Source organism: Platalea leucorodia, assembly GCF_965183815.1.
Source record: "Platalea leucorodia genome assembly, chromosome: 19".
Classification (NCBI taxonomy): domain Eukaryota; kingdom Metazoa; phylum Chordata; class Aves; order Pelecaniformes; family Threskiornithidae; genus Platalea; species Platalea leucorodia.
Window position 1 is genome coordinate 178,769 of NC_138841.1, and position 24,625 is coordinate 203,393.

Here is a 24,625-nt window from a genome sequence, read left to right on the forward strand (position 1 = left end):
TCTGCCCTGGCATGTTGTGGCCTTGCTGGGGTCCCCCGGGAGCCCCAAGGCTTTCGGGTTTGCTTTGAAGGGCTCTCTGGAGCTGGTGGCTATGTTGACGGTGCCGGCAGCGTTTCTCCCGGCCCTGTTCCAGCCATGTGACAGGGTGGGCAGAGGTGGCAGCAGGGACACCGTCCCCGGCCAGCGCTCCCCTGTGCAAAACAAGGAGCACATTAATGACCCCTGCCCAAAACGAGGAGCACATTAACGAAGGCCTCTGCCTGCCTACAAATTGATGCTGGCTGTCGGACTTCCAACCGCGTTCTCATCGAGCCCTGATGTGCCAGGGGGTGTAGGGAGGAGCTGGGATGCCTGGGAGCCTCGGCTTTGGGGTTTGCTTATCTGGGGTCTTGCAGAGCCTGCTGCGTGATGGAGCAGCCTGTCTCGGCATCCCTGCAGGAGCTGTCCCTGGGGACCTCAGCGCAACGGGGCCAGGGCAGCTTCCTGACCCCGCTCCTGAGCCAGTCCTGGCAGGGGCCTGCATGCTCAGCACCAGGGGGGATGGGGGCTCCTTTCCCCCATTGCCCTCCGGGAGCAGGTGCCACCAGTCACGGTGATGGGGAGGGGGTGACGGTGGCCTCATGCATCCCCCCACTAGGACTGGTGTGGGCTGTGACGCTTTGCCTGTGCTGGTGCAAGGCTGAGCACTGCGCTGTGCCGTGCCTGCCTGGGCTTGTTGGTGAACTTTTATCCTTTTGCCATGGGGTCTGGGTGCAGGGGGAGAGGGAGGAGGGCTGGATCGCCCCAGGCTACCTGCATGAGAAGGCGGGATAGAGCTGGGATGCAGCTGGACAGCCCACCCCTTGCAGGGTCTGCTGGCCTCCCTCACTGTCCCCAGCACCGCGGGGAATCGTCCCGTGGGGTCCTGGTGCTGCCTCGCCATGGGTCAGGGGAGCTCCCAGTAAGAAAGGGACCTTGGGGCCACTCTGCCCCATGCCTTGTCCCGATGGATGGTGTCAGCTAGGGACATGCTGTGCTGCAGACCCCCTCATGCAGCAGATGCTGATGGCTGTGCCCTGCATCCCCAGTGTTTTGGGGGGATGCTGTGGCAATGGCCACTCCACCCCACCCCCAGTTTGCACAGGGCGAGAGAGCAGCAGCCTGGGGGCTGTGCCCAGGGAGGGGTGACACCGCCACTGGCCATGAGACCAGCTGGGAAGGCAGGGGTGGCTGGGGCAACCAAGGAGCATGGTGAGAGGAATTGGTCCCTGTGCTGTGACGCTGGCCAAGGCAGGACTGGGTGGCGTGGTGGGGTGCTTGGCTGGGTGGGCAGTGGGGCATGGGTAGGCAGCATGGGACAGGGAGGGGGAGAGGGTGCCGCCCCCTGCCCTGGGGCTTCGCGGGGGCGATTGGCAGCTCTGCCCACATCATGGCCCAACAGCCCTCAGCTCTAAGTAGTGACGTCCCTGTGCTCCAAGCCCCAAGGCCTCTCCCCTGTACCGCCCTGCGCGCCCCTAGCCCTGTCGCGACTGGTTGTGCTGGTCCCAGCAGCACCCTGCTCCTGACCTCGGCACCCGCGCCCAGCCCCAGTGGGGTGCCTACCGCACTGCTCTGACCACAGTTGCTGCCTCCAAAATATTTCCTTTCCGCCATCTACCAGAAAACACCGGTCTCCTGACCACCCCTCCCTCCTTGCAACCCTCCTGTTTGCTTTTGCAGGGTTTAAAGAGGCCTCTTGTTGCTTTTCCAGGCTCTCCAGCCCCAAGCAGCTCTCACTGACTGGGCAGCCGCTTGCAGCCCTGCTGCCTACACAAGCTGCGGGTCTCCCTCGCACCCCCCGCACGTGGTGCCGGGGCCGAGCTCTGTGAGCCTGTGGGAATGCCATCCCCATCTCCTGGCACAGCCTTGGCCTCGCAGGGAGATAAGGGCGGCCCCGGCAGCATCCTCCCCTGCCCACTGTGGGCACCCGTCCCACACCCGCTGGGGACCTCGCATGGGTGCAGCCTTCCTCCAGCACCCTCTAAAGCCTCAGGTGGTGCCTGGCACCCCGCAAAGGCAGGGTTCTAGAGGGGCAAGAGAGCTGGGTACGGGGGCTCCCTCCTAGCATGAGTGCCAGCGAGCATCCATGCTCATGGAGGGCGAGCATTCCCACTGTGGACTGGTGGTTCTGGGGTTCCCCAAGCCCCGCAGAGATGCCTGTGCTGTGGGAGGGGGCTTCTCCCCCTGGTCCCTGGGAGCAGCCAGGAGGCAGGACCTGGTGACATGTTTTCCGGCAGGTCCGGTCCCCTCCCTGCCTGGAGCAGGTCTGGCCAGCGGTCCCTCCGCAGGCCGTCCAGCCGTGCCGGTTTCCTAATTGCTCCTGTTGTTGGTGTTTTGTAAGGGCTGGGTGGAGTGCGGTGCTCGGCTGTGCCTTGCGTCAACGTGATGCCTTGCACCCTCCCTCCAGGAAATTCAATGTCTCGGCCTGGCCAAAAGCAGGTTCGGTGGAGGAGGAGCTGCTTCCTCGCACCTTGGCCGGGGCCCCGGCATCACCCTCCCTCCTCTCCCAGCTTCCCCGAAAAGGCTGGGCTGGGGTTTCTCTGCTGGGCGGGGCAGTGGGATGGGAGGGGGCTGGGGGTGTCGGGCAGGACTGGGGGGTTCCTGGGGAGGGGGTGAGACGTGTGCCACAGGTAGGGTTTGTGGGCAGCCGGCACCCTGCCTGTGCATGCAGTGCCCAGCACGAGGATGGTGACCCAGGGCACTGGTCATGCTGCTGGTTCCAGGATCCTGCCTGCAGTGGTGCAGCCAGCCCTATAGATTTGCTCTCAGCCCTATAGCTTCGCCCTTGGCCCTATAGCTTTGCCTTTGGCCCTACAGCTTTGTGCTTGGTCCCAAAAGCACCTGTCAGTCGGGGAGGGCAGGGGATCTGGTAGGTCCCTGCAAAGCCACCCCTCTGCATCAGCTCTTGGGGCTTTCCCCTCGGGGTGAGCTGACGGCAGCCCTATGGCGTCCTGGGATGCTGTTGGGTCCTGGGCTGGCACAGGGCTATGGGGTCCCAGGCCACTGCAGGGTCTCGAGGATGAGGCCTCCTGGGCTGCCACAGTGCAGCTGGTAGGTCTGGGGCTGCCATGGGGTCCCAGGCCACTGTGGTCTCTGGGGTCACTGCAGGACTGTGGGGTCTGGGGGCTGCGGGGTCTCGGGCTGCTGTGGTGCAGCTGGGGGGGTCTCTGGTTCCCCCATGTCTGGAGGGTCCTGGTCTGCTGGGGGGTCTTGGGCTGCCATGGTGCAGCTGGGGCTCAGCACCCATCCAAGGCAGCTGCACACCCCATTGTAGGTGCCACATTGGGATGGAGCCCTGCTGCACTCGCTGGGCTGCAGGAGGGGGAGTGGGGGGTCCTGCCAGGGCCGTCCCTCCATGCCACCCTCGCCGTCCCTGCCCGGTGCCTTGTCCTGCTGTCCCCCCGCCCTCCCATCCCCAATATCGTGCTCAGTTTAGACAACGCATCCCTCCCGGGGGCTGCCCTGAAGGGCACCCTGGCAGCGGGCACAACCAGGATGCCATGGGACTCGGGGTGTCGTGGGACTTGGGGTGCTGCAGGACTCGGGGTGCCGCAGGCCTGTCCAGCACCACTGCCGCCATCCCTCCCTTGGCCGGCTGGCTCGATCCTACAATCCAGTTCTCCTTATTTGGCCACAGTGCTCGGCAAGAGGGGGAGCGGCGGGCGGGGGGACGGCGGGCAGGGGCGGGCGGCGGGACCGGAGGGGCTGACATCACATCACGGCGAGGGAGAGAGAGATGGGGGGGGGAAGTTTCTTTTTTTATAAAAGGAAAAAAAAAAAAGGCCTCGCAGCACGCTTGAGCCAGAGGCTGCTGCAGTTCCTTTAAAAGGAGATGTCTGCGCCGGAGACCTTTGTACACTCCCAGCCCGTCCGGGAAGCGCGGCGGCGCAGGAGACACCTCTCCGCTCCCACCGCAGGCAGCTGCCGCCAAACATGTTATTGCAAAACACTACACTGGGAGCCGGGCAAAGGGAAGAGGAGGAGGAGGGTTGAAGGCTCCCTGGCATTGCCAGCCAGCCAGGGAGTGCCCAAGGCCCTGGGCGAGCATCCTCAGGGCAGGGGGCCTCTCCCGGTGCCAGGGGTAGGGCTGCCGGAGGGCTCTGGCCACCTGGTTCCCATTAGTGGGGTCTGGCTTGGAGCCGCCCAGCATCTCCCTTCAAATCCCAGCTCTGCCTTTGCCAGGCGAGGTGGAGTGGGGATTTTTGGGGCTGGGGGCAATTTTGGGGCTGGCTCACCTGAGGAGGCAGCTGGATGGCAGTGGGTGCTGGTGCAGGGTCTGGGCTCGCAGGCTGCAGGGCTGCTGCCCCATCCCAAGGTGTCACCTATGGGTACTCTGTGCCTGAGCTCCTCATATGGATAATGCAGCATCCGGGCTGTTTTCTTCCCAAACTTTACTTGGGTGGGCCCTGGGTGGTTACTTGTCGTGGCTGGCATTTGGGGGTACTCCTGGAAATCATGGCTCTGCCCCCAGGGAAAGCCTGTTTGTGTCTCTGATGCTCCACGCCAGGATTCTGCTTCCAGCGCCAGGTGCAAGTGGGGACAGGGCCAGCGCCAGGGACAGACCTGGGACCATCCTGTCACTGCAGCCCCATACCCCCAGCAAGGGTCTCCAGGTCTAACGGGTGTCCCCTGTGTGCCGGCAGGTTGTCGTGTGTCCGTGGGGGCTCGGGGTTGGAGCCCAGAGCAGCCAGCACCATAGCGTCCAACAGCTGGAACACCAGCGGCAGCCCCGGGGAGGGGCGGGAAGATGGCCAGGACGGCATGGACAAGAGTCTGGACAATGATGCCGAGGGCGTGTGGAGTCCGGACATTGAGCAGAGCTTCCAGGAGGCGCTGGCGATCTACCCCCCCTGCGGCCGGCGGAAAATCATCCTCTCAGATGAGGGCAAGATGTACGGTGAGTGATGGGGGCTGGATGGAGGCGACGGGCAGAGCACTGCACTGCCAGCCAGGACGGGGCAGCTGGGGGTGAAGAAAAACTTCCTGCCCCAAACTCACACTGGGGCATTGCCCTCGAGCAGCCCCCAACCCTGAAAGCAGCATCTCTGGGTGCATCGTGGAGATGGCCCAGGGAGATGGCTGTGACCCATGTCCCCTCCCTCTGCATTGGCTCCCCCTCCTGCTCCCTCCCTCTCTCGGCCCTGCTGGACTGACTGGTTTGGTGAAGCCGTCAGGCAGGGAGCGGGTGCAGGCAGGGAGCGGGTGCAGGACTATGGGGCCAGCACCAGCCCTCCTGCTCCCGTGTGCCTCTGCATCGCTCCCCAAACCTTCCCCAGCTGGTGGCGGGGAGCACCCAGTGGCGAAGGCCACCCACCCACCCTGAGCCACTGGCACCTGGCTCAGCTTTTGGTGACTTTGTTGGCAGCAGTGGGGCTGGTTGGGCCCACTGGTGCCATGAGTTTGGGGTGGTCTCAGCCTAGTTTCTGGTGTCTCCCTCTGTCTTGGTGGCTCTCTGCAACAGGGAGGAAGAGGATGGGCAGTGCAGGCAGAGGGTGATACTGGTGCTACTCCCTGCCGGGGTAGGGGCTGGTCCCTCATCCCCTCCACCTCCCGTGATGTGACCCCCAGGGTCAGTGACCTCAGAGCCAGCGATGAGTTGCCATGTTACTGTCACCTTGCAGTGACAAAGGGACCAGGGCCAGCACCTCCATCCCCAGCCTCCAAAATACACCCTCCTGGGATACTACCGTCACCGGCAATGGCTCACCCACTGCTGGCAGAGAGGTGCAAAGGGGATGAGGCTTTGCGGTGAGCACCATGCCACTGTCCCCTTCCCCACACCAGCTCCTTGTGCCACTCTGCTTGCTGGGGTCCCCATGCCAGCTCTCTGTGCCACTCTGCTTGCCGAAGCCCCCAACCTGGGGTGTCAGGGCTGGCGGCCGGGTGGGAGCAGAGAGCTTTCCAAGCGGGTGCATTTTTTGGATTTCTCCTGGAATAGCTGAAGTGCCGCCGGGAGCCTGGCCTTGTGCGCAGCACGCCGAACCCCAACCGGTTTTTCCAGCCTTTCGGAGACATCTGGTAGCTGCTTAAAGAGGCAGCAGCCCCCGCTGTCCGCCTTTCATCTCCCCCCACCCCTCCAGTATCTCCCCACCGGATCTCCGGGACCCCCAGCCGGAGGTGCCGAGCCTGCTGGGACCCCTAGGACCACCAGCGGCACAGGCGATGCTGGCATCCCACATAAAGGTGTGCCAGTGCCACTGCTCTCCACCACCCAGCTTTTTTTGAGGGGGGGTCCCATGGGATGCCCATGCCCACGCCAGCCCATGCCCCGCTGATGCCAGCAGTGCGGGGGCAGCAAAGGGGCTGGGCAAGGGGTGCATGCCCTGGGAGCAGGTGGGAGCCGGGGGGCCGGGCTGGGCACGCTGGCCCCTGCTCTCCCTCACTGCCCGCCGGGTTATTTTTAACCCAGCCTGTCCAACTGGTTCACGTGGTGGTGTCAGGGGAGAGGAATTTGGGGAATGTGGTAATTTGGAGGAGGACATGCCCTCTCAGAGGGAATGGCACGGTCCTGGGTGAATCATGGGGGACAGGGATGGGGCGCACGGGCACTGAGATGGCTGTGGGAAGGGTGCGAGGGTGCAGCCTGGGGTGGGGGCTGGGACATGGGGCAAGGCAGGATGGGTGCAGGAGTTGCTCAGTGCTGGGCACTGGGTGCTGGTCTGGCACTGCCCCACCGGGGTGCATGAAGGCACCCGCATTTATTTCCCATATTTATTTCCCAAGGACTGGGGATGGGGAGGGAGAGGATGGGCCTTAAAAGTGGGTGTGCAAAGAGCAATGCTGCGACGCTTGGTGAAGGCGCACCCTCAAGCCAGGGCTCGGCACTGGGGTCCTGTCTGCCCGCACCCCTTGGCAGTACCCTGTTGTGGGCATCATCTCACCTGGGCTTAAAGAACACCCTTGATGACCTGGCCCTCATTAGGTTCTAGTAAGGCTAAGAAGCCAGCGCAGGCTGGGGGTGGCAGGAGGGATGGGAGCCACTCTCAGTGCTTTGGGGTGGCACTGGAGTGCCGCACTGGGCATGCAAGGGGTGCCCCCATTTCCAGGGGTGCAGGGAGCCATGGCGGCCCTGGCCGCCCACTGACCAGCTCCTGCCTGGCATGGGCACCCCAAGGCGCAGCCGTCCCCATGTGGCACCTGGCCCTGTCTGTCCCCATGTGTCCCCCCCGCCAGGAGCGCCCAGTTGCTCCGGGGCTGGGAGGGGGCCGGCTGGGGTGGAAGGAGGGGGGGATATTTTTTTTTTAAAGATTTTTTTTTTTTTAAAGCTGAAACCCGCTCCAAGGGCATTTCGACAAGTTCCAACCGCGACCATCTGGTCCATTAAAATAAATCTGGCGTGCCTGGCCGCCCCCGTGTGCGGGGGGCGCGGCAGCGGGGGGGCCGGGGCCGGGAGAAGAAAGCTCCCAGCTGCTCTGACGTTTGAACATAGATTGGCCACAGCTGGCCCCTAAAATGTGGCGCAAAAGCAACTTCTGCTTTGAATTAGACCCAGGACGTTAGGAAATACTGGTGGAAAGGCCAGCACAGCTTGCAAATGGGAAGCAGCATGCCAGGGGGGGCACCCCAGGACCCCTGTGGGAAGGGCTGTGGGGAGCAGATTGATCGGCTCCCCCAGGGGTGCTCCAGCTGGGATGGCTTTTTCGGGGGGTCCATGGTTGCCTGTGTTTGGGGACACTGCTTGCTGTGGCAGGAGTCCCTGGTTGCTGTCACCCCCCTCTGAGCCCCCTGTGTCTGGGGGCTGCCAAATCCGGTGGGGTGGGGGCCACAAAGTGGGTCCTGCTGGCCTGGCGGGGGGCTGGCCACCCCCGTGTCCCCTCAGGCCACCCCGATGTCCCCTCAGGCCAGAGAGCTGTCATGGCAGCGCCACCTCCTGGCAGTGCCTCCCTCATTAAGGACCACCCTTATTAAGGACCAGCCTTGTTAAGGACCAGCATCATGAGGCTGGGCTGGGCAGGACGGGGTAGGAGCCGGAGGCACATTTTGGGGCTGATGCCCCTGGCCCTCCTGTTTCCCTGGGGCTGACCCCTTGCCTCTGCCGGCAGGTCGTAATGAACTGATAGCCCGGTACATCAAGCTGCGGACAGGGAAGACACGGACAAGGAAGCAGGTGAGGCCATCGCTCTGCTTTTTCTCTTGGGAGGGCTTGGGGGGGCAGGAGGGGGGTGCAAGGTAAGCCTGGGGGGGGGGGGGGAGTGGGTGTCTGGCTGCATCACCTGTCCTCTGTGTCCCCTCCTGAGGCCACTGTTGCTGCCAGCAGGACCCTCATCCTCTAGGAGGAGCTTCATCTGTGAGCACAAACACCCTTGGGCTGGTCTGTCCCAGCCTGATCAGGGGATGCCCTGAAATTTGGGGCAGGGGGGAAGGCAGCACCCAGCCGCCCCTGCCTGGCTGGGATCACCCCACGGGTGGCAGTAGCCCTTGAAATCTCCATCCAAGCAGCGTGTGTGTCTGTTGGCATCTTGCTTTGCTGCTCCACCTGGATCTGGAGACCATTCCCACCTCTGCCCCTTGCCAGGCTTTATGCTGCTTGTGCCAGACACCATGGTGAAGGCACACCCAAAGCCCCTGGGCTGAGAGCAAGCCGTCCCCATCCCAGCTGGCGACAGGCTGTGTGGTCTGCAGCACTGGTCCCGGGGAGGTACCACAGAGTCCTCGACCCAACCTCGCTGCCCTGCAAGGTTGGATGCTGGGGCAGGCAGCATGCACGCAGGGATGCTGGCAGGGCAGGGAGCACAGAGTGGTCTTCCTTTGCCTGCACAGTGTATGGGCAGGGTCACATCCATCCCAGCTGCGAACCCGCGCTGCACCCTCGTGCCAGAGACCAAATCTGTCTGAGGACCGGACTGCTGCAGCCCTCAATGGGACATGTCCATTTGTCACGCATCTGGTGGCTCTTCCCTCCCCTCCATGGTGCTGCCTGTCCTGGCAGAGCCAGTGGCCCAGGATGCTGGGAAGCAGGTGCATCTCCCACCACAGGGGGGCACGTGGGTTTGGGGCATGGGGACACTTATGTTGGGACTGCCCCATGCCACGAGTCCCCTCAAGGTAGGGACACTGGTCCCCAGGCACTAGGGGCACATCTCTCCAGGACTGATGCTGGAGGGAGAGGTACCAGAGTCTGGCCACCATCCTTGTGTTCAGACCAGCGCTGAGCTGGTTTTATTTCTGGCTTAAAGCCTTAACTGGACCACCTGGAACCCCCCTCCATGGGGGGAAGGATGTGGTGCTGGGCAAAAGCGATGCTCTGGGGGAACTCAGAAAAGGCACAGGGGAGCGCGCATGTGGCATTGTCCCCTCTGTGCAGTCATGTCCTGGACAGCCTGGTGTCCCTTCTCGGACAGCCTGGTGCTGGTGGGAGAAGGATCTTGCCAAAATCAGCCCTGGTGCCTGGTGGGTTCAGACACCCCCACCCTGCCTGGGGCTCGGGGCAGGCACCCCAGCCATGCTGCTCCTTTCCTGCCTGTACATCAGCCCCTTTTCTTTGGATCCTGCTCTTATAGGGGTCTGGACAAAAAAAAAAAAAAAAAAAAAAAAAAAAGCAGCCGTCTTCTCACCTTTCCCACCTGCAAAATCAGCAGGAGCCCTGGGGGAATGAGCCAGTCCCTCCTGGATCTCCCTTGGAACCAGCAGTCCTGCTGCAGCCCCACCTGGGGTAACCCTGGGGCACCCCAAACCAGCTGGGCTGTATCCTCAGCACTGCGTGCAAGCAGCGGTTCATTGCGCTCGCAGGTCTGGGGGGGGTCTGTCTGTCTGGGAAGCCTCAAGAGGTGGTAAACATGGACACCCCCCCCAACTGCAGCAGCTTCACCCCGAGGAGCTTCACCCAACAAGAGGGCACAAACCAGCATCAATCAGCGCAGCGCCGGGGTCCCCCCCCGATTTTCCTCCCTCCAGCTTGCAGCAGGAGCAAGACCCTCAGCATCTGCAGAAGCATCACCCAGGCAGCCCCGCACGCTCCCCCCGTTCTCCGCGCTCCCTTCCCCGGAAACAACATCCTATCTTGCGGGGGGAATATATCTTCACGCTCTCTGTATTTTCCTTTCCGAATGGCGTGGCGGGCGCTAGGTGTCCAGCCACATACAGGTTCTAGCTCGGAAGAAGGTGCGGGAGTACCAGGTTGGCATCAAGGTACGTTGGCGCCCTTGCCCAGGTGTCCGCGGCGGTGTCTCTGTGAGCATGGGCAGCCCCTCTTCTTCCTCCTCCTTTCCTCTGGTTGACGGCTCTGCTGTTCCCCCTCTCCTTCTGCTCTCTCTCTGCAGGTCTCTAGCCACTTGCAGGTTCTTGCCCGACGGAAATCTCGTGAGATTCAGTCCAAGCTGAAGGTACGCGTCCCTCCTGTCCCGCCTGGCCCTTCTGCCCGCTGACGACTAACACACTCAACTCTGCGGTGTGCTGCTTGCTTTCTTTTATATCTCTCTTTTTTGGTGTTTTTATTTTCTTCCCTCTCCCTCGGCTCCTGGGACTGGATGGTTTTTAGTGGCATTGTAGTGGGATGCCCAGAGAGAAGTGCAACGGGGGCTCCAGCTCAAAGGCTGGGTGGGGACACCAGAGCCCTTCCCTCTCCCCCAGGAGGGTGAATTTGGGTGCCAAATCCCCTCCTTTCACCCAGGCAAGGACTCTGCCCTGGGTAAGTGGGGGTTTAAACCCTTCTCTGGTGATGCGTGAGGCCTGCCCCCTCTTTGGGCCATCAGGGGTTCTCCCAGGAGGGGAACGAACCCCCAGAGCAGCCAGTGAGGCAAAGTGAGGTTCAAGGAAGGGATGCAAAGGGCTTCGCCCCCCCCAGCTGAGACCTGGCCCCTCTTGTGACAGGTGCCAGTGGGATGTGGGCAGAAGCAGGGGAGTGCTGGGGGTCTGTACAGGCTGACAGCCTGGCGGCTTGTGCTGCACCAGGGTCCAAGTATGGCCCAGGTGGCACCTCAGGGATGTGGGTGGCAGCAGGTCTGGATGGGGCCATGCTGCCAGGGAGGGGGCCTGTGGTTCCAGGGGCCAAGGGAGCCGAGTGAGGAAAAACTGGATCGTCCTCTCTTCTCTGATTGGCTTTTCTTTCCTTCCTTCCTCCTAACTGGAGCCCAACTAACCCTTCCATAACCGTTCCCACCGAGCTTTGTGGTAATGACTGGGAGGGTGATGACAGGGGCAGGCATGGGCAGGACTGGGGGCAACGCCGAAGGACCAAGCCGTGCTCAGACTGGACCCACACGGTGCAAGGTGGGGGACAGAGCAGTCCTCACTGCACGACCGCCTGTTGGGAACAGCCAGCTTCAGGCTGGGGTGCGCAGCCCGGGATGCTCCTGGGTTAATCCCTGCACCGTCACACCAGGGAGCATCTCCTTAGGCAGGATCCAGGGGGAAGCTGCTGCCTTGCTGAGGGTGTGGGAGCCCAGAAAGCCTTTCAGCCCCGTGCCGTGACCTGAAGGTCCTAAAAGCATCACCAGCTCCCCGTGTCCCTGTCGCCCTGTCCTGGGTGCTGTGTCCAAGTCTGCAGCACTGAGGCTGCTGGCAGCAGGGGCCACCATCATAGCTGGCACTGGCATTTTGGTCCCCAAAGCTTTAACGAGCTCTGGCTCATGCTGCCTGGGAGCCCACCAAGCCTCCTCCAAAGCCCTTCAGCAGGGCCCCATGAGTGGGGTGCCAGGAGGGCTCCCACATGCCGGCGGGTTTGGTTTGCTGGGAGAAGCCAGGAGAGGGCACCTGGAACTATTTTGGGAGGCTCCTCTGGGCTTGTATGTCTTAAACCCAACTCCCAGCCCCAAGAGGAGGAACCAGGGAGAGAAGGGGCAGCAGGGTCAGCAACAGCAGAAGCCTTTGCACAAAAAAATAAAATAAAATAAAATAGGATTTTCTTGCTGCCCAGCACAGGGCAAGGGGGAGTCAGAGGCAGGAGTGACCCTGGGAGGTCCAGGGATGGAGGCTGGTGTCCATGGCTGCATTCTCCATCCCCGGCCACGCTGCCTGCAGAAATCCAGCAGGGAACAGCTGGGGCAGAGGTCCCCCTAACCAATACACCGTGGATGCAAAACGTGGCTTCCCAGCCATATTTGGAGGCAAAGCCCAGTGCAGGTGGCCCTCTGTCCTCACCCAGCACTTGTCTTGTTTGATGGAAACTCCCTTCTGTGAGCAATATATATATATATATTTTTAAGCTGCAGTCATGTGTGTGTTAGTGCTGCCCAGCATGTGGCTGCATGCTTACACCCCTGCCCTGCCCCAGGTGAAAATAAATGAAGCGATTGATCCTTGAGGAAGGTTCAGAGGGAAAACAGAGGGTGTGCAGTGGGACCAGCATGCACATGTCCTGGCGGTGTGGCTGGAGGAGCAGCCCAGCCCCGGGCAAGACCTTGGAGCCCCCCACTCCTGCCCCGCAGTGCTGCAACCTCCGGAGCAAAAGGGAAAAGGAAAAATAATTGGTCTCCTATATAAATGCACACATGGCATAGGGGGATTGTGCCCAGCGTCTTCCTTGTGGTGCCTATAGGGGAGCTGGTGCCAGCATCCCAGGGAGCCAGGTGCAGGTGCCCTTTGCTGGGCAGGGCAGGAGCCAGGCAGCTCTTCCTCTCCATGCCCTCGTTGCAAGCATTGGGGGCTGCTGAAGAGGTTGCAAAGGATATTAAAGATTGTAAAGGATATTAAAAAGCCAACAAAGGCACAGGCCTGGCTCGCCACAGCAACCCCCTAAAATAGTGGGGGGCTTTGGCATCCCATTCCTGGTGGGATTAAGCCCAGGCATCAGTGCCCACCATGTGCATCCCCTGGTGACCAGCTGGGTTGAGGGTTCACTCCCCAAATGAGGCTGCGGTGATGAGCCAGGGTGGGGGATACACAACTCGGGGTGGGGTGGGGGGGCGGGGGGGATGCCTGCAGGCTCCCATGATGCTCTAACCTTTTTTTTTTCCTTTCTTTTGCTGACAGGCCATGAACTTGGTAAGTTGAGCTTGAGTGTGTGATGCCTTTTGTTCCCATTGCCTTTTGCCCCCTCCTGCGGAGGGGCTACACCCTTTCCATCCCCAGGGGAGCGGGGATGCTTTTCAGACCCCACAGCTCCTGCCCAGGGGACATTCGCAAGCTTAAAACATTAATTAATATGGGTGCCTTTGGGGAGCGGGGGGATGCATCCACCTGCCCTGGTCCCTTGGCCAGGCTGTACGACGAGCTCCGTGCTTTTTAAAACCTGCCAGGTGCACTCAGATTGGGGGGTCTCAGTCTGCCTGTGTAACCTCCATCTCCCTCTTGTCCCCCTGTCCCCCCCCCAGGACCAGGTCTCGAAGGATAAAGCTCTGCAGAGCATGGCTTCCATGTCCTCTGCACAGATCGTGTCAGCCAGCGTCCTGCAGAACAAGCTCAGCCCCCCCCCTCCTCTTCCTCAGGCCGTCTTCTCTGCTGCCCCCAGGGTGAGGACAGCCCTGTGCCCCCCGTATGGGGACACTCAGGTGGGGAGGGCGGTGGGACACATGGATCCCCATGCACGAGCTGCACAGGGGGACGACGGGGGCGGGAATGTTCGATGGCCCCTTGGTCGTGGTGGCAATGCAAAAGGGGCTTTGGGGGCTCCCTGCAGTTTGCAGCAGGTGGGGAGGGGAATTTGGGGGCAGGGGGAGTCAGAAGCCGCTAACTCTTCTTTGTGCTGTTCCCCCAGTTTTGGAGTGGGCCTATCCCAGGACAGCCTGGACCCTCTCAGGAGTAAGTACGAGACCCCTCCACTGTGCTGGGCAGGACCCCCCTTGGCAAGGGGCTGGGGTGACCTGGGCTTCATTAACCTAACGATGCTCTTTGTTTTCCAGCATTAAACCATTTGCACAACCAGCTTACCCCATCCAGCCACCCATGCCTCCATCACTAGCCAGTAAGTGCTGTCCTTGCTCCCTTGCAGGGGATCCTGCACCCCTGCTACATCCTATTTGTCACCTGTCCTGTGCCACCCTCCTACCCGCAGTGCCACCCACCTGCGGTCCCCTCTCCAGCCCTGCTGGGGGGAAAAACCTGGGTTTAAACCCAGCCAGAAGGCCTGCGATAAGCAGGACCCCACTGCTCATGGCTGTGTCCCCCCCGTCCCTTTCCACCCAGGAGTGGGACTGGCACATCCCATGTTTTGGCCACCCTGTGGGAATACCCCCATGCTGGGAGGTATGGGAGGGTGGGGGATGTGATAAGGACAGCAGCGCCATGGTGGTGCAGGGGGGGCGTGCCCCAGCTCACAGCTGCCCCTCTACACCCTGTGCCCTCCCCAGGTTACGAGCCCTTGGCTCCGCTCCCGCCAGCCGCCTCGGCCGTGCCTGTCTGGCAGGACCGCACCATCGCCTCCACCAAGCTCCGGCTCCTCGAGTACTCCGCCTTCATGGAGGTGCCGCGGGACACCGAAACGGTAACAGTACCCTCTGTGTCCCCACCATCCAGGTCGGATAGCGCCCATCCCTGTGCTTGGTGTCATCTTGCTTTCATCTGACCTCTCGTTTTAATTTTCCCACCCCGGTCCTTACAGTACAGCAAACACCTCTTCGTGCACATTGGCCAGACGAACCCCTCGTACAGTGATCCACTGCTGGAGGCCGTGGACATCCGCCAAATCTATGACAAATTCCCCGAGAAGAAAGGTGGCCTGAAGGAGCTCTATGAGCGTGGACCCCAGAACTCCTTCTTCCTTGTTAAATTTTGGGTACGATGCTGGGAGGGGGAGGATGGAGAGGGTTGTCCTTGAGCCACGGGCTCATTACAGGTTGGGCACCCTGCCGGTGGAGCAGGAGCATCCTGAGCAGCTCCAGAAGCCAGTGTCCCCTGTCCCCATCGAGAGCTGGGTGTGATGGCACCTAACGGGACCTTCTTCCTGCTCTCATCTCTCCAGGCGGATCTGAACAGCACGATCCAGGATGGTCCAGGGACTTTCTATGGTGTCAGCAGCCAGTACAGCAGTGCAGAGAACATGACCATCACAGTCTCCACCAAGGTGTGCTCCTTTGGGAAGCAGGTCGTGGAGAAGGTGGAGGTGAGTCCTGTGCCCTGTTGCATTGGGAAGGGGTGGGAATCAGGTCCACTGCAGGTCCCAGGATGGAGAAAGCCCCAGAGCTGGGTGTAGGACATGTGGGTGCATGCCTGTCCATGGGTGGAGCGGAGAAGACATCTCCACCATGTCCCAGTTGGCCACCACCTGCCCGTGCCCATGTCCCCTGCGGCGTTTTGGCTCCCATGGGGCAGCTGCTCACTCTGCTGTACCCTGCAGACAGAGTACGCGCGGCTGGAGAACGGCCGGTTTGTCTACCGCATCCACCGGTCTCCCATGTGTGAGTACATGATCAACTTCATCCACAAACTGAAGCACCTCCCAGAGAAGTACATGATGAACAGCGTCCTGGAGAATTTCACCATCCTGCAGGTACCTCCCCTTCTTTTCCAGGGAGCATTTCCCACCAGGAGCGTGGAGCCTGCACTTGCATTGACCCTACCATTCCTGCTATATGCTGCCTGGCCCTGGGGCACCTGGCCTTGGCATTGCAAATATGCTGTCTGTGCTTGCACCCATGCAACCCCCCAAAAAATGGGTAGCAAATTTTTGGTGGTGCAAATAAAGTGGCTGTATCTGAGCCCATGCAACCCCTCCAAGTAACAGGTAACAAATTTTTGGTGGTGCAAATAAAGTGGCTGTGCCTGAACCTATGCAAACCCCCCACCAAATAATGGGTAGCAAATTTTTCACGGTGCAGTTAAAGTGGCTGTGCCTGAGCCCGAGCAACCCCCCAAAAATTGGGTAGCAAATTTTTCATGGTGCACTTAAAAGGTCTGCAATTTAAATGTCTGTGCCTGAGCCCATGAAATCCCTCAGATCACAGCATCTCCCCATGGGCACAGCCTCCTCCTAACACACTCTCCGCTCTGTCGCAGGTTGTTACAAACAGGGATACCCAGGAAACCTTGCTCTGCATAGCCTTTGTTTTTGAGGTCTCCACCAGTGAGCACGGCGCCCAGCACCACGTGTACAAGTTGGTCAAGGACTAGGTGCCCTCGGGGATGGGTGGGGGCATGAGGGGCGCATAGGGGAGGGAGGGGGCCGTGCAGAAAAGCCAACTGTGCCTGTTGCCTCGTCAGAAGTCATTTGAAGAGAGGAGGAGGAGGAAGAGGAGGAGGAGGAAGAAAAACAATAGCCAAAAAAGACTGACTTGCGATCGCAGATGTTTTCTACTTAAGAACAGTTTCTTTTTTTTTTTTAAATAAATAAAAAAAAAAAGAAGAATGGGAAAGGAAGCATAGGGAGAAAGGAAACCCGCATCCGGCACTGGATGGGAAGAGACTGGCCCTCGGTGTCACTGATGAAGGCTGGGAGCCCACCGTGCCACCGTCAGCAGCAGGATGTCGGAGCAGAGGACAACCCCTCCTTTCGCCCCCACCCCTTGCTCAGATATGGCCCTGGTCCTGAGCAGAGAGGAGCAAGCATGGACAGGCTGGAGGACACGGCGTCACGCCAGGTCTGGTCTGAAACCAATTGGCATGGCAGCGGCTGCGGCATCGGTGCTGCCCAGCAGAGCCCAGGTGGCAGCAGGGACGTGGGGATGGACATGCTGAGGCAGGAACAGGTAGGAGCAGGGCAGGGCAGTGGAGCAGGATGCTGCCACATCCCTGGGGACTGGCACCCAGGATGCTCCTTCCCTGTGCCCAGCTGGGGCACTGGGAGCCAGCAGCGTTGAAGGCGGGAGGGCATTGATGATGGAAACCATTTTTTTTATGGCTCTTTTTTTTTTTTTTCCTTTTTTTAAATTAAAGTGCTTTTTAATATTTTTTAAAAAGACACCATGCTTGTAATCGGGATTATGCCCCTCTGCGGTGTCTGGGACCTGCTCCCCTGCCACCCCCACCATGGCAGTGACCAGAGGAGGTGACGCAGCTGAGTTTGCCTGGTTGGAGCTGCACAGTGAAACTGCTGGGCACGGGGAGCTAGCTTGTGTAGGGAGGGCTTGGGGGCATCTCCATCTCTCTGGGGTTGCTGCAGACCAGAGGCTGATTTTTATGTGGCAACGGGATCCCCTGAGCTCTGCCTGTGCTTTCAGGGATTGCACTTGGGGGTGGGCCAGGCTAAACATACACCCTCTGTGGTTGCTTGCTGAGGAGTCATGAGGAGAGAGCAGTGAGGGCAGGTTTGCCTGGTTTACTTTGGATATGTACATTTTCCATCTTTTTTTTTTTCCTTCTCCCCCTTTTTTGCCTTTTTTCTGTGTTGACTATTCTGGTTTCAGCTTCTCCCTGCAGCTGCTCCAGCCAGCTCACCTGCATCCCGCAGGAAGCAGCCAGGGAAGCAGCTCGTGCAGGGAGAAGCACGTAGTACGATGCAGGGCCAGGCTGCGAGCAGGAAGAGTTCAGGACAGAGGGGACAGAGAGGGAACAGAGGACAGGAGTGATGCCAGGGCAGGGGACTGGGTCTGCTTGGAGGTATTTTTGTGGCTGCAGCTCAAAATAAGCCAAGGCAGCATGCCCGGTCCCAAGGCAGCAGCTGCAAGGGCAGAGCCTGGGGAGCGCATCCCCAGGGCGCAGGAGGGACGCAGAGGGACAGAAGTCGAGTTTTGTGGCAGTAGCATGGAACAGGGTGGCAGGGGGACAGGGAGCCTGAGACAGGCAGGTCTGGCCAGGTGTCTCATGCTGGCGGGGGAGCGAAGGCAGTGAAAGGTGCAGAGCCAGGTGCTGCAGGAGGGCAGGAGAGGTTTGAGGGGAGCTGGAGCCCGGGATGGGGGGGGACAGAGGGGTTTTAGGCTCGATGCTGCTGGGCACGGAGGAGCAGCCCCAGAGCTCAGGAAAGGGCCTTGGCTGCCATCGCGATGCCACGTGTCCCGTGAGGCGCAGGGACTTCGACCTCTCACTGCCAGGAGAAGCCACCCATCCCCGCAGGATGGGCCAGAGCCACCTGGCCCTGTGCCCAGGCAAGGACATGGCGGTGGGGATGGATGGAGGCGGCTGCAGTGAGCAGGGGTGGCCGGACCAGGGGGGAAAGAGAGGGAAAAATCCAGGGAAAGGCACGGGCATCCCATCCCAGGGCCACGCCAGGGCTGCCCAGCCAAGTTCTCATATGTAGCATGTTTGTTGTTTTGTGGTTCTTTTTCTTTCTTTTGTTTCACTCACTGATCTAAAACTCTGGGAATGAAAACTCAAAACTTCCCTGCCATAAAACACAGGCGTGCCCTGCTCCCGGCCCCACTGGTGGATGAAGCTCTTCGTTAACTGGACCGGTTTGTGCCTTCATCCCTCCCTCCATCCCTCCATCCCACCTGCACCACGCCCCGGGGCACCCACCTGCACCCCATGCACACGGTGCCCCCGACAGTTCTAGCTGGGGTTTAGCCAGGATCCCAGAGACACTTTCTCAACCCTCCCCCCAGCCCCTCCATTCTCCTCCAGTGTATTTATGAATTTCACATGAAGTACTGTTTTATTTTTTTAAAGACTTTGTAAAGCTTACCAGGGTTACGATCACCATTTTTAGAGCTGTGTCAGTCCACAATGTTAAAAATCCATTTTTTATGTATTATATTTTTTGTGTATTTTTTTTAATCCAGCTGTGATGGGTTGTATCATATATTTGTTGTGTTTACTGTATCTGTCCAACTTCAAAGAGAGGAGACTGTGGAGCTCTGAGAAAACTACGGTCTGCTGAAAAAAACATTAAAATTATTTGTTCATGGGTTGGCTCAAGTGGTTCTGAAGTTCCTGTTCTTTTTATTTCTTGAGGTTTGCTGTGACAGCGGGGCTATAAGCCCTTGGCTGAGTAACGCTTCTCCCAGGACCCCAGCTCCAGGCTTTCGGTGCCACGTCCAGCAGTATTCTGCTGTGGTTTGCATCACTGGTGGTAGGTTTGCCTGGGAAAGGCGACTGCTGAGTTAGCCTACCCCATGGCAAACACTTCCCTGCAGCATTGCTGGGTTCAGGTGGACATATTTTAGGGGGTCACATCCTTGCCCATGCTAGCATCAGGTGATGGAGGGATGAGTCTGTCCTACCAGTAAGAAATACCCATCAAAGCTTTGCTCACAGTGCCTTGGCTATTCAATGCAACACACCCCATCCCAGAACAAGGGGACCCGGATGACATCTTTTAACACCAACCACATTTCCAGCACTTTTCCCCTTTCTGCAAGCCGAACCATTGCATTTGCATGCCCATCACCATCACCCCAAAGACAGAACCTGGTGCCCTGGCTGAACCCCGATGCCAATAAGGCTGATGGCTTTGCACATCCCAAACACCTCTCGACTCAGTTGCTTTAGCACTGATACACAAATCCTCTTGCTGCTGCTAAACACGCTCCAGCCCAGCAAACAGCTGTCTTGCTGCTCTCCAGCTGCTGTCCCTCTGGACCCAGGACAGTGTCCCCAAAGGAGGTGGGGGGACCCGCAGCCCTGCTCCTCCTGCTGCCACCCCCTCCCCTGCTCTGCACCGTGGGCTGGGGGTCCTGCATGGCATTAAGGCATCCGAGAGACTTATTTCTAACCAGGCTCACTGTGGGGCTAATCCAGCCTGGCTCATAGGCTGGGAAAGACAACAAAACACACGGGCAGGATCCAAAAAGAGTCCCTGACAGCACAGTCAGGCTCGCTGCCATCCCGTGGGTACCAGCCCTTGCTGAAGACACTGCTGCTCTGGGAACAGGCTGTGGGACGTGTATGCAATGCTGGGCTGTGAAGGAGGAGAGCTGGCCCCAATATTGGGCAGCTGCCGCCTTTCCAGCCTGGGCTCTCGGACAGGACCTGCTCCCTCCAGGACAGGTGAAGCAGCGGGATCAGAGAGAGGGCAATGCCCACGGGGGCTCGGGGGTGCTCCTAAGGTGACTTGGGACTCGGGAGGCAATGGGAGAGGATGTCAGGGAGGATCCCACAGGCCTCCGAGGAGATGGAGGGAGGGGGTTTGTACAGAAAGAAGCTGCTGGGGCTACTTTGGAAAGGTGAAGAGCAGGGCAGGACCCTGCACACACCCCTGCCACCGCGCACCGCCTCCTGGGCCGGCCCAGCCCGCTCCGGCCCCGTGCCTCTCCCTTCCCCTTCCACGCCGCTGCGCTGCCTGCCGGGACGCGTAGTCCCGCGGCTCCGCGCCGCGCCCGGCCCGCTCCAGGTCCGGTCCCGCTCCGCCCCGCGCCCCGGCCCCTCTCCACCGCTCCGCGCCCCGCCGCGCTCCCCGCTCTACTCCGCCTGTTGCTCCTGTCCCGGCTCCGCAGGTTGCTCCGCGCTCCCGTCCCGGCTCCGCCTGTTGCTCCCGTCCCGGCTCCGCCTGTTGCTCCGCGCTCTCCGCCCGGCTCCGCCTGTTGCTCCCGTTCCGGCTCCGCCGGTTGCTCCGCGCTCCCGTCCCGGCTCCGCTGCGCTCCCCGCCGCCCGCCCGGTCCCGCGGGTATCTGGGGAGGGGGGGGAAGCGCTGCCAGCGGCGGGGCTGAGGGGAGCGACCCGGGGGGGAACTCCGCCCCGGTAGGAGACGCCGGCATTAGCACGGCGCAGGGCCAAGATGAGCCGCGCGGTAATCCCGCCGGGGCAGGCAGAACCCGGCTGCCTGTGCCCGGCTCCCTGTCCCCGGCATCCAGCCGTCGCCTCCCGGAGCCCGGGGTTTGCTCTTTTGCCCTTCTAAAATGGACAGCCTTCCCTGGAGAGAGGCGGGGGAGAAGCGGGGCTGGCAGAGCCGCCTGGCGAACAGCGCTGGGGCTGCTCCGGGAGCTGCTGGGTCCTGCGGGGTCTGGGGTTCTTCAAAAGTATCCGTGGGCTTCCCAAGAGGGGAGGTGGGTGGTGGGGTGTCCCATGCCTGTGCCTCGTAGCCAGTGTTAAAGTCCATCCAGGAACACAGCTCGCTAACAGACAAAGGGTTTGAGCCCTGTACCCCATCCCTGGCCCACTGGTGTCCCCATCCGTGGGATGGTGCAGTCACCTGTGTGGTTTGGGCACATGGGTCCCTGTCTGGGGACAAGTTGGGGTTTGGGATGGGCCTCGCAGGCAGGAGAGGAGGGGACAGCACGGGCCATGCTGGAGCACCCCAAGCACTCCTCCCTCCCAACCTTTGCCTCTGCTGTGGCAGCCTGGCTCCCTGGCTCTGCCCTCCGCCCTGCGCCGGCTCCCCGGGGCTGTCACCCCAACCCACTCCCTGCAGGACCCCCTTCAACCCGACGTTGCCCTCCAGCCCCCCGGCGAGTGATGGAGGGAGATCCCACCCTGCAGCTCCGCGTCTTCGATCTCAACTGCTGGTGAGTCCAAAGTTTGCTGGGGCCACACCACGCTGCACAGGTGGGGATGGGGACACCTGCACCAGGAGAGGCATCCCACCTTGGTGTCACCTTCACATCCCCTTCTTTTTGGGGTCACACTGCTCTCCCAGCCCCAAAGGGTCATAAGGTGCTCGGCTGAGCTGTGCCCCCCATCCCCTCCATGCCTGCTCCCTCAAAAAAGGGCCCCCTATTCACACCCCAACCAGCTGCCTCAGTTTTGCAGGCAGGAAAAGCTGTCCCCATACAGCCTCCCTGCACCTCCCGCTTGTCCCCATGTCCCTGCCTGGCCCTTTCCCCCTTCCATCTCCCCCAGTCTGCATTCTGCCCATACCAATACATGGTCCCAGCATGCCCTGACAGCCCCCATCACCCCGTTCCCCCCCCAAGCTGTGACCACCACCGCTTTCCGTCAGGGCCATCCGCTACCTGAGCAAACGGCATCAGGAACGCATCCGGCTCATTGGGGACATGCTGCGCCAGGAGGGCTTCGACCTGGTGCTTCTCCAGGAGGTGAGGGCAGCCCGTGAGCTGAATGTGCCCATTCTCAGCCTGTGAGCTGTGAGATGGGTGCGCCTGTTCTCAGCCCGTCCCGCTGTTCTGCAGGTGTGGAGCGAGCGGGACTACCGCGACCTGAAGGCAAAGCTGGGAGGCTGCTACCCCTTCTCCCATTACTTCCGCAGGTGAGAGGGGCCGGGCCAGCCCCCTCCATGCCTCCATCCATGGGACGGTGGCAGGGCTGTGCCGCATCCTCGGTATTTGCCACATGGAGAGACCAGTGCAGGTGCTGTAGGTCACCTGTGTCACTGTGGGAGACCCCATGCCTGGAGAGTGGGATGCTCATGGAAGCACACTGGGACCCAGGCACCCGGGGAGCCCCCTGGGCTCCGGGTGGGGGGGGACCATGCTTCCTCACTGTGCTTTTCTCCTTTTGCAGTGGGGTGATTGGCAGCGGCCTTTGCGTCTTCTCCAGATTCCCCATCCTGGACACCCTCCTCTACCAGTACTCACTGAACGGGTACCCCTACATGGTGAGTGGGGTGGGGGGCACGTGGCGCCACAGTGCCCAGTCCCACGGAGCCTCACTGGCCCCAACCTGCTCCCTTTCCCCTCCGGCAGCTCCAGCATGGGGACTGGTTCTGTGGCAAGTCCGTTGGCCTTGTCATCATTAAGATCTCCGGGATCGTCTTCAACATCTACGTCACCCATGTGAGCACCCGAGGGGTGGACCCAGCATGGGGGGGACGATGGGGAAGGAGGGGGATGAGTGGCCGTACCCCTCCTTTGCTGTCCCATTGCTTTAACCACTGCTCTGCACCATCTATCCTGGGACCATGCACCAATTAATGAAATATTGCTGGGGGCGGGGAGGGGGGGGCACAGTGACCCACAACCTGACTGTGCAGTGGGTGAGCATCCCAGGCTGTCCCCAGAGGGGTAGGATGAAGACAGAGGGGTCAGCCAGACCCCAAAGGGACCGTCTAGAAGGGCTGGGTGGGTTTGCAGGGAGCCCTGGCTTGGGGCAGGTGCTGGCATGGGGGGTCACGACCACTTTGCCCTCATGCTCTTGCCAGCTGCATGCCGAGTACTGCCGGGAGAAGGACGCCTATCTGCCCCACCGCCTGGTGCAGGCCTGGGAGCTAGCGCAGTTCATCCGGTGAGCAGCTGCAGGGTGGCCCATGGGGGTCCCCCTGCTGTGCGTCCCCAGGGCATGCGCGGTCTCCCCTGCCCATGGGGCTTGCACTGCAGAGAGCTCCCAGTTGTACCAGTCCCAGCCAGGAGTATGGCTGGAGAGCACTGCGGGGGTCCCGGTAATCCCAGTCCAGCACGGGGCAGGGCGGGGAAGGGGGTTAGCCATCCCTGCCCCCACAGACACACCTCAAAGGCAGCCGACGTGGTGCTGCTGGGAGGGGACCTGAACATGCACCCTGAAGATGTGGGCATCCGGCTACTGCGCGGCTGGACGGGGCTGCGGGACGCCTTCACTGAGGCCATGCACTTTGAGGTGAGCGGCAGGGGGTGAGCGGGGTCCCAGGGCACACCAAGAGCCCCACACCCACCCAGGCTCTTGCTCTCAGGGCTGTGAGGATGGCTGCACCCTCATCCCCAGTAACTGCTTCACTGTCAAGACAGAGCTGCTGCCCTTCCCGCTGGGCATCCGCATTGACTACATCCTCTACAAGGTAACGGGGGGCCCTCGGCCACTGGCTGTGGGTGGAAGGAAGGGGAGGCACCAGTGTGACCCCCCCCCATCCCCTTGCCCAGGCCGTCTCCAGCTTCATGGTGAAGTGCGAAGTGCTGAAGACCACCACGGGGACAGCACCGGGCATGGACATCCCCTTCTCGGACCACGAAGCAGTGATGGCAACGCTGCACATCCGAAGGCAGGGACAGGCTGTGGGTGCCAACCTTGGCACAGCTGGTAAGGCAGGGGGACACTGCTGGGGTCCTCCATGTGCTGGGGGGGGCTGGTGGATGGACTGATGGAGTTGGACGAAGATGGAATGTTTGGGGATGTTTCCCCTTGCTTAGGGCATCCCTTGGGGTGCTGCTTGTGGAAGGGTGCATGGACAGGGAAGAGTGGTGGGGATGGGAAGAAAAAGGGGTGCAGGACAGGTGCCACCCCACTGAGCTGCCTCTGTCCCCTGCAGAGCCAATGCTGGCGGATGTGGTGACGGAGGCACGGACAGAGGTGGGTGTGGGGCTGCGGGCAGCGCAGCAGCAGCGCTACTCCACGGGCAGGATGGCCATGCTGGCCCTGCTGCTGCTGCTGCTGCAGGTAGTGGCCATGCTGGGCGTGCTGGCGGGGCTGGTGGCCGGGCAGCCCTTCCCCACGCTCTCCTTCTCCCTGCTGGCCTTCCTCGCCATCGGCGTCCTCCTCCTTGCCGCTGGCCTCCACCTCTTCCACACCATCGAGGTGAAGATGCTGCAGGGCACTGAGGAGCAGATGCAGATGGCACTGCGGGCGCTGCAGGAGCGTCCCAGCGATGGCTGACCCAGGGCCATGGGTGTCCCACAATGTCCCCCTGCCCCATCCTGGCCCCTTTCAGTCCCTTTTTTCTAGTTGATTTCCGGTTTTAGGTGAGCAGTGCTGTGGCCACCTTGGTAGCACAGGTTCGACAGCTGCCTCACTGGGTGAAATTAAGATTTTTGGAGCAGATTTGTCACGTTTGTCCCCATGCGAACCACGATGGGGGCGGGTTTTAATTGCTGGTTTTTTTAATACACCCTTTCTATCCAGAGGGACCCACGGGAATGGCCAGGAGGCTTGAGAGGCTCAGCCTCCCCTTGGCTGGGGTAGCCTCAGGGGCTCCTGGTGAAAGCTGGCGACGGCTCTGGCAATCAACTTTGACTCGGATAGAAAATAAAGGTGGTGTTTTAGCCCTTGGCACCGGGTTGGG

General features: G+C 61.0%; 2 protein-coding genes across 6 annotated transcripts; both read left to right on the top strand.

Moving 5' to 3' along the window:
• The first annotated feature begins 4,763 nt into the window (after positions 1-4,763).
• Positions 4,764-18,684, top strand: TEAD3 (TEA domain transcription factor 3). 3 transcript variants are annotated; one of them, XM_082330440.1, is made up of 12 exons: positions 4,764-4,915; positions 8,061-8,125; positions 10,084-10,146; positions 12,928-12,939; positions 13,269-13,406; positions 13,652-13,695; positions 13,797-13,858; positions 14,244-14,377; positions 14,495-14,668; positions 14,855-14,995; positions 15,230-15,382; positions 15,889-16,017. In XM_082330440.1, exons 1-12 carry the CDS (start codon positions 4,780-4,782, stop codon positions 16,000-16,002), a joined length of 1,236 nt encoding a protein of 411 aa, XP_082186566.1. In that variant the 5' UTR covers positions 4,764-4,779; the 3' UTR covers positions 16,003-16,017. The 3 variants fall into 3 exon arrangements, with proteins under 3 accessions (XP_082186566.1, XP_082186565.1, XP_082186564.1); XM_082330439.1 differs by lacking the exon at positions 10,084-10,146 and adding an exon at positions 10,278-10,340; XM_082330438.1 differs by lacking the exons at positions 4,764-4,915; positions 8,061-8,125; positions 10,084-10,146; ... (2 more) ...; positions 13,652-13,695; positions 15,889-16,017 and adding an exon at positions 16,233-18,684 and having other exon boundaries at positions 13,839-13,858.
• Positions 18,685-20,131: 1,447 nt separating this feature from the next.
• On the top strand, positions 20,132-24,613 carry SMPD2 (sphingomyelin phosphodiesterase 2). Of its 3 annotated transcripts, none has more exons than XM_082330051.1 (11): positions 20,132-20,198; positions 21,041-21,206; positions 21,641-21,737; positions 21,831-21,907; positions 22,162-22,255; positions 22,344-22,433; positions 22,799-22,881; positions 23,097-23,229; positions 23,303-23,407; positions 23,490-23,646; positions 23,876-24,613. In XM_082330051.1, exons 2-11 carry the CDS (start codon positions 21,157-21,159, stop codon positions 24,217-24,219), a joined length of 1,230 nt encoding a protein of 409 aa, XP_082186177.1. In that variant the 5' UTR covers positions 20,132-20,198; positions 21,041-21,156; the 3' UTR covers positions 24,220-24,613. The 3 variants fall into 3 exon arrangements, with proteins under 3 accessions (XP_082186177.1, XP_082186176.1, XP_082186175.1); XM_082330050.1 differs by lacking the exon at positions 20,132-20,198 and adding an exon at positions 20,300-20,368; XM_082330049.1 differs by lacking the exon at positions 20,132-20,198 and having other exon boundaries at positions 20,516-21,206.
• The last annotated feature ends 12 nt before the right edge of the window (positions 24,614-24,625 follow it).

What these genes read in the sequence shown, in the direction of transcription:
- SMPD2 (XM_082330049.1), top strand. Translation starts at nt 20,881, where the DNA reads ATGGTGCAGTCACCTGTGTGGTTTGGGCACATGGGTCCCTGTCTGGGG. An exon ending in ACCTGGTGCTTCTCCAGGAG is followed by an intron (nt 21,738 to 21,830) that starts GTGAGGGCAGCC and finishes GCTGTTCTGCAG; the next exon opens with GTGTGGAGCGAGCGGGACTA. An exon ending in TTCTCCCATTACTTCCGCAG is followed by an intron (nt 21,908 to 22,161) that starts GTGAGAGGGGCC and finishes CTCCTTTTGCAG; the next exon opens with TGGGGTGATTGGCAGCGGCC.
- TEAD3 (XM_082330440.1), top strand. Translation starts at nt 4,780, where the DNA reads ATGGACAAGAGTCTGGACAATGATGCCGAGGGCGTGTGGAGTCCGGAC. An exon ending in TCTTCCTTGTTAAATTTTGG is followed by an intron (nt 14,669 to 14,854) that starts GTACGATGCTGG and finishes TCATCTCTCCAG; the next exon opens with GCGGATCTGAACAGCACGAT. An exon ending in AGAATTTCACCATCCTGCAG is followed by an intron (nt 15,383 to 15,888) that starts GTACCTCCCCTT and finishes GCTCTGTCGCAG; the next exon opens with GTTGTTACAAACAGGGATAC.